The 8,239-nt window shown below is 39.5% G+C and overlaps 1 protein-coding gene across 3 annotated transcripts in view; it reads left to right on the forward strand.

Moving 5' to 3' along the window:
• LOC129780501 (transport and Golgi organization protein 1) overlaps window positions 1-8,198 on the forward strand; it is a 32,258-nt gene extending 24,060 nt beyond the window's left edge. Inside the window, exons 5-11 of one of the 3 annotated variants that reach the window (XM_055788822.1) lie at window positions 227-387; window positions 447-548; window positions 637-672; window positions 814-1,022; window positions 1,083-1,754; window positions 7,402-7,489; window positions 7,802-8,198. In XM_055788822.1, the coding sequence (XP_055644797.1) occupies window positions 227-387; window positions 447-548; window positions 637-672; window positions 814-1,022; window positions 1,083-1,754; window positions 7,402-7,454 (1,233 nt within the window). In that variant the 3' untranslated portion in view covers window positions 7,455-7,489; window positions 7,802-8,198. The remainder of the gene's footprint in view (window positions 1-226; window positions 388-446; window positions 549-636; window positions 673-813; window positions 1,023-1,082; window positions 1,755-7,401; window positions 7,490-7,801) is intronic. The other 2 variants (XM_055788821.1, XM_055788823.1) reach the window with 2 other exon arrangements.
• Window positions 8,199-8,239: the final 41 nt, after the last annotated feature.

An 8,239-nucleotide genomic window follows, 5' to 3' on the forward strand; every position in this document is an offset into this window, starting at 1 on the left:
GCCTCAATTTGTTTATTTGGTAAAATTGTTATGTCTGTGACAGAACCAGTCAGTTTTTATTTTTATTATCTTGCCCACTGATTCAGTTTGATGCTATAAAAAATCAAAATATTTAATTATCTTCAAGATAACTCGTCCAGCTCAAACCTTTGTAGGGGCATGAGGTGGAACCATCATTATTATTCTAATTTGTTCAATTTGTTATCTATATTCCACCCTGTTTCAGGTCGCTCGACAACTGCTCGATGATCATGTTAAGATTATAAACGAGGAAATTTCTGCTTTGAAAAAAGAATACAGCCAATCAGAGAAAGATAAACTAGAAGCTGAAACCCGTCTCGAAGTACTCTCGTCGTATTTCAAAGACAAGGAAACGCAATTACAAAAGTAAGTTGATACAGAGAGTGATATCATTTTCATTAATTTTGTTCGGTTTATTTCGCTAGGGAACTGAGCATTAAGGAAGCGATGTGGATGCAGCAACAGGGCGAAACCACGAGTACTGTCGAAAGGATCCGGTTGATGCAGGATGAGATTCAGCAGCTGAAGTAAGTAGTTGTTGAAGATAGTGTTGTGGAAAAATGATAGTTTTATAACTGGTGTGTTTTTTGGTTTGTAAATCACTTTTTCATGCAGCTCTGTTCATTCGCTCATCGAGCGATTTGAAGCACGGTATATATTCTTTTTTTGTTTTGGACTAGTAGATTGTACAAGCTATTATCATTTTCATTTTTTTTCCTTTTTCGACTTGCCTTCCATACTTGAATGTGTCGTTGAACATTAGCTAAACATCAATATGCCCTTTTGTTCCAGATCCCAGAATGACAAATTGCGTGCGGAAATAGAAGCTCAAGCCGCGGCTCACAAAACTCAGTATACTGCACTGGAAACACGCTCACATGATGCCTGGCTAGCAGCTCGACAAGCTGAGCGACGTCTTGAGGAAGCACGTAATGAATCTAGCTCATTGCGACGCAAACTGACCGCGCTTGGAGACGTATCAACCACTAACACAACGACTGGTACTATTCTACTTCTCACCCACTATTTTTGCTAGCTATATAATCAAATAACCATTTCAGATGCTATCATACCGAATACAGTCCCACAAGTGGACCTCAGCCTAGCGGCTCCCTCGCCCCTGCGGGTAGAATCGCCAAACGCTCCTATGATGGTTCTTCCACCTCCACCCTTCCACATGCCACCGCCTTTCGGGCCACCCTTCATGCCCCCATTTATGCCTCCTCCTGGCCCTGGAGAGATGCGACCAGCCCCTCTCGGCCGTCTCATGTCCCCATCACCAATCCGGTACAGTCCAAGTCTCGTAGATAGCCGGGATCGATACAGCCCGGACCGTGGCCGATACTTACCGGACAGTCGCTATGATTATTCTGTGATGTCCAACTACGAAACGGAAACCGATTTCAGTCCTCCCCCATCGCCTCCACCGCACTCACGTCGTAACAATTATGACCGCGAGCAAGAGCGGGATCGGGAACGGGACCGGGATCGAGACCGAGATCGCGAGCGGGAACGTGATCGGGATCGGGACCGAGAGCGAGAACGAGATCGAGATCTAGATATGCGTGATCGAGAACGAGATTTGAGGGAACGGGACGGTCGCACTAGTGGCAGTGGTGGCGTGGCGGATCGCAGTGGAGGCACCGGTGGTGGATATCCGAAGGCGTTCTCCCCGCCCGTCATGAGAACCACCTCCCCGCCCATTCAGGACCCTAGGAATAAAAAATACCAAGGTAGTAGCAATTATTACTCGGATGATGAGTTTGATGCGTGGTAGAAATTACACGACACGCGTACAACGTGTGTGAATTGGATTCGCTTTAGATCCCTAGAATGAAGGAAACAAAAAAAGCAAGATTTGTTCAAACCACTATAGTATATTTTATGTTTCGTTGTTGATTTTTGTTCAAGTACGCTTAGTTAGAAACATTAACGTAAACAGGAACCAAATCGCCTCCTCCTCACCAACACTTACCATATTTAGTGGAACTCGCACACGCAACTTATAATGCCAATATACTTACCACTCACCGCAAGGGGACGAGTAGCGCATTGCATTCTCATTTTGGTTTCACATTACATTATCATTTGTACGACAACTCGGGTCGAATTCCTCTGCTGTCACCGAAACAACAAAACCACTGATACTTGAGCTATGAGTTAACATAACTAGTACGGTATTTGTTGGGGCGTTAATGCATGAGTTATATATATATATAGTAATCAATCAATAATAAAATAAGATTTAATCAGGACATTTCCATCGAAAGCCGTGTTCATGTGTATAAAAGAAAATTCATCCCGTAATCGAGAATGCATTACTAAAACAAATCAGATTTTTTGTGAATCGGGACAATGGTCTAATTCGGTTATCATTGCTTGTTGTTATGCTTGAAATTAATCTGTTCGCCTTCATCCATTCTAAATAGCTTTTTGGGGATATTTTATTTTCCAGGAGTAAGGTGGCTACCCGTTTGCAAATTCTGTCTCAGCTTTCGCGCTTATGAATATTCTCGAAAGCCGTACGAAATACACGTGACAATGACAATGCAGCTGTAACGTTCATGTTTCTGGCTATATTGATTCAATGAGCATTTGTTTATGACTATATTAGGTGCACAACTTCGCACTTCTGACGGTTTTTCATGAGATTCGAGATTTCAATATAAAAAGTTGGTCACCCTTAGACGTGGCGCACTAATTAAGTAACACGTAACAGTCCGTGCATTCCGTTTGTTTACATGGTTTTCGTGACATGCAATAAAAGAGTTGATCCCAGATCAATTATCTGTAACTAACTGCTTGTGTTTCTGATTATTTGATGGACATTTAAAAAATCATCAGACATCCTTGGCAAACCCGTGCAATAGTTTTTAATTTTCACGCCAGCAGCTTACACCGTGTAAACGGACTAAGCAAATCAACCGATTGCCAAGCGAGTGCACCGGGTCAATAGCTGTTCATTGTCAAGTCAGCTACCAGTAACGTATAAATGTATAATTAAGTAACCTCGATCTAGTCCCCCCCCCCCACCTTCCTCTTCAAGCGTTACGTAGTCTGTGCAAATCGCCTTATACGATTCAATGGGCCCTATCATGTAAATCGAATCGAGAAGTCGATACAATAACTAACACACCGAGCAAAATTTCGAATTTTGTAAATCGAGGAAATCTTTTACCGAGCTTGAACTTCATTTGCAACACATTGTATTATTTAACCTTTTATAAGGCCGCGGAAATTACACCCAAAATTGATTTTTAGCTCATGTTTTGTCATCCCGATTTATTACATTACATGAGCCTAGAAATAACAGAAAATGTCTTCACTCTCAAATACTGGCACGCATTTGTATAATATATATGATACAGCAAAACAAGATTAATACGAGCGAGCGAAACAAGAGACAAATAAGCTTTCCACATATTTTGCCATATACACGGCCCAGACCGAGAAAGGTATAGCTCTCCTTTATGCATTCTTAGAAAACACTTTCCAACTTCATTTTATAATCAGGTACAATATTATCACACATTTACTCAACAGCACAGCATTAGCTATGTGGATAGCGTGGTCGTGTAAAACAGCATTTCATTCCAGCCGGCCTTGGTTCGATCTCCGTTGACATCGTTTGGACTTTTTTTTGGGTGCAATAACAAAAAAGAGGAAAAAATAAAAAAGAAAGAGATGTCTGCTTCCATACATACAAACATTTTAAAGCGTTGGGGGACAGATGATTTTATTTGCCCATTTGACGGCTCAAGACCCAAAAAGGCATGGTTTCTGCCGAAAATGAAATGCTTTCTGGCAACGCTAGTTTGGGTGTAGGCAACGTATCGACTCCAAATCGACATCATAAACGGAATTACAGATATTTACCATTGTTAGACAGTTAGAGTTTTTTTACTATTGAAAGTTAGAGTTTTTTTAACTGTTTGCCGCTGCCTTATGAAATCACTTTATTGCGCCTTTGGTTATGCAAGAATCAAAACAATATTTCTAGTGCAACGAGAAAAACAATTTTTTTATAGACTAACAAAAAAAAATTGAAAATTTGATTTTTTTCTCAAATATATTATTTATTTTATTGAAAAAACAGCATGATCTCACACAGTAGATTTTAAATAGTACGCATACAGTGAAAAAATTATCAACTTTATTCAAACAGATTTTTTTTCGCGGTTTTGTTACATAAAAATGTCTCCAAAACATAAGTTGGTTTCAAAAACATAATAATTATCTGTAGATAAGCGACAAGCAAATCAAACAGCTCGAAAATTTGCACCGATAGCTTCCACTCGATCGATGCTATCAACTTGATCGGTATCTATAATGGTGAAATAGAGTTTACGAGCAAAATTCTTATCGACTCGATTTCTATAATGGAGCTCAATGTTTCATCATAGCTGCGCTCTTTTGAATAAATTCACTTAGGCCTTCTACACATTAGGCAACCGCAACCCGATCTATGCTGAAGATGTCAAACGGATCCCCAACTCAGCTCTGCACATTGAGATAACTCAAACATGATGGAATCCTCAGTCTAGGGGACTTCAGCAAATCCCGATTAGGGCCGCCACTAATCCTTCAGAATCCGACGGCTTCAGGATGATTCATCCGAGTGAAGTAAGGGCTCTGCTTTTCGAATTGGGAAACAGAGCACTGTTATTCATACCAGTATTTTCGAACTCCTTTACTGTTAGGAGTTCTGGCGTTGCCTTGCGGTTGACTAAGCTAGAATCGGATGTACTAAATTGAACTGAGGATTTGAACTAACTTATTGAGTAAGAATCCGGATTATATATACACGAATTCTTACTCTAGCTCAAAATTAAAAGAGAGAGAAAAGATCTACCTTTCCTACTCAGATAACCGAAACCGCATAGGTTATCTGCCTGCCTATTTGCTACATAAAATTCATCCCATGGTTTGCATCCTTCGCTATCACTAAAAGGGCTCAATTTGGTGAAGATTTTTCGACTAACAATTTGCTGATTGCCAGTAAAGGAATCCCTATCTATATTATCTTTTTCTTATCCTTCACTACGCCACCCGCGTGGGATCCTAAATAAACATTCTTGTTTTTTGCCCTTCTCTACCCTTCGCGCTGATTCCAAGCGTGATAAAGAGCGAGGCCGTTTTCACCTCTCGGGAGCCCATACGGCACTCGCGTCTTGGGCCTTATCAAAACATGCTTCGAAAAAGGTTAAAGTGGGAAACATCTAGCTAATTGCCGGCAATACATATTTACTTCTATTCCCCCAACTAATGCGCTATCACTGGCGCGCTTATATTGGGAAATACCTAGAACAAATGAAGAAAAGGAAACAAAACATGTGGTTTCCTCCTGCTGGCATTATTTTGTTTTTTAAATGCGCGTTGCGCTACAAATTTGATATTTGATTATTTTAACTTATTTTTAGCCCTGCTGTGTAAGCTGGGTCCATAACAACAATGAAATCAAAATGGCCAGCTTCAAAATACAATTTGCATCTTTTATAAAAAAATGCACATCTGGCATTCCTGGTTGATTTTATTTTCCGAAAGAGATAAACTTTTATCTGTTATGACAAACGTACATTTCTGATGTTCATTCGAGCAAACTACTCTATTGGATTCATGGAATTGTCATTCGATTACTGAAAACACGTAGTGCTACCCTTTACTTAATCTTTTTTTTCTATACATTAGCTGATATTTTTACTAAAACTGATCATTGATATATAAAACCATTGTCAGACACAATTTTCGTTTGATATTTTTTCGTTTCGTTTTTTCGTTGGACCCCCTCCCCCCTACGTAACGCAATTTCCTATCTCTAATACACAGAAAGTAACGCAACTTCGACCCCCTCCCCCTTATCGCGTTACGTAATTTGTGCACGACGCCTAAGAACGCATATTGTTTACAACTGCTTTATCCAGCACAGGGCGAAACTGTTTGAGCTGCGTTTTTGCAAGACCACGTATAGGAAGAATGCCAATTTAAGGACATTTGCACCGAGTTTCCGAGTTTCCCTCCTTTGTGGGAACTTTTACGCTTAAAATTCATTGTGAAGATTGCGTAAGGTGCAATTTTAAACAACAAAATTTCCGTACGCAAAACACGTCAACACGAATATTATGTAAATCTAGTCGATAAGAGCTTTTCTTGTCTGCTTTATTCTGCTATTATAGATACCGCGTTGTCGTTTCTAATAAAATTCTGGCTCGTTTATCACATTTAGACTCGAGCTGCGCTAGCGTAGAGACTATTTTACAATCGATGGTGAAGTAGTCACGTAGTTGTGCATTATATAATTAATTGGACGTATGAAAGCTGACAGTCATGCGTTGGGCTGGGTCAGCTGAGAACCCGCCATAAATGTTCCAGCCAAGTTGTCACTCGACAAATATAGGTTCATGAGGACCACCTTCTCGTTGTATTGTTTTATTGGTAAGCCTGGAAAATTAGACGTCTGATTCGTTAACCGTATGACTCGAGTTGAAGAGAAATTGAAATTGAAACTATTTTCAATTAGTTTCTGGTCAAACTAGGCAAGATTTAGGCTGCAACTCTTTATGCAACTGTATGATCTTTTAGTTCGTATATTCACAGTTAAGTCGTACAGCCGCTCTAAAGTCGTTTGAAGTCGTGCTGGTCGACTTAACTGGGAATATTCGAACTAAAAGACCGTGCAGTTGCATAAAGAGTTGCTGTCTAAATCTGTCATGTCCTTATAGGTTCGGTTACTACACATTACGAATGTTTCAGCACAAATCTCGGCCAGATCATGAGATAAGAAAGTCTTTTTCTTTATTTGCGTCCCAAGTGTAGCTAGAAAAATAGCAGTCTACAGTGACAATGCTCCGAATTCACGCAGTAAGATTGCTCTGGCAACCCACATGCTCCATTAGCGGCAGAGTGTTTTGGAACCCTCTTTACCATTCTTTCCTCGGCAGGATCGCTTCATACCTTGTAATTCGAATTGCCCTTTTCAGTTTTACAGAGTGTGAATCTACTCACCTAAATCCTGCTCATTTACCCGGAACTGACAATAAAGATTCACAATAATTTCTTTTTCGAATACCTCTTCAGAATTAGTTAAGATAACTGATACGGGTTCGAAGCAAAATCACAATTGAGGGACTTTTTTTTTGTAACACGCCTTTACATATCTGTAGTAAAACAGCCTATTTCGGTTATCGTAATCAGCATAATCGACTTCCGAAGCTTATCGTGCCAATGGGCTCCAAAATTTGAATATATTTTCGCTTGTTCATTTAATTTAGTTAGTATCGCAGATGTGAAAATAAAATCGTCATCAGAGGCTAACTTTAGGAACGCTAGGAACTAGTCAGATTTTTCCCCAAAAAAACAACTGACACGTCTTCTCATATTTAGCGGTGAATCAATTCAAAGAAGTGAAGCATTTTTGGAACTCCTTGGAAAAGTAAAATCGGCCACGTACTAATTCACTAGCCTACCCAGGGTACGTTCTTTTCACACCGGTATTCGAGATATGTTTTTGTATGTATATTTTAACCGCAACCATTTCGCACATCAACATTTCATCAAACACGAAAGTCACTGCTTCCGTTCACACTACCCCATTTTTGTTTTATTGGTTTGCTTCCGACACGAGCTCATTCTGTATATTCCATTGGTTCTACACAGTAAATTTTCTTTATTTCTCTGTAATGTTTTTTATCTTCTCCACATTCTTCTACTTTGTTGTCGATTGTCCCATCCGATCCTCGCAAACAACAACGACATCATACAACAACTTGTACGGGATGTAAAGGTGGTTTCAGTTCCGGCTCTCAAGATTCGGTCGCAACCAGGAAGAACGGTAAACAGTATAAAAAATAGTAAATAAATTTAGAACATTATATAAATTCAACTACAAATTATTGTATGGCGTTCCGGTTGATACACCGACCTTTGTGTATAACGTCAATGATTGAAAGGATAATTAAGTATTTCAGCAATTCAGAACTACCAGTTTTGGTTTTATATTCGTTTGTGAAGCGCTGAAAACTTATGATTTGCTGTAAGTGAGCATTTATAGGAAAGTTCTCAGAATTCGGTTAGGCCCCTGTACAAAAACATGTACACACTGCAATAGTTTAAATAGTAGTGTTTTATTTCATTACCCGAAAGGTGACAACCAATCTACAATGAATATCTATAAAGTGGTATCATTTACGTTGCTTATTTCGATGACATCCCAGCAGTCTTT

This window comes from Toxorhynchites rutilus, chromosome 3, assembly GCF_029784135.1.
Source record: "Toxorhynchites rutilus septentrionalis strain SRP chromosome 3, ASM2978413v1, whole genome shotgun sequence".
NCBI classification, from domain to species: domain Eukaryota; kingdom Metazoa; phylum Arthropoda; class Insecta; order Diptera; family Culicidae; genus Toxorhynchites; species Toxorhynchites rutilus.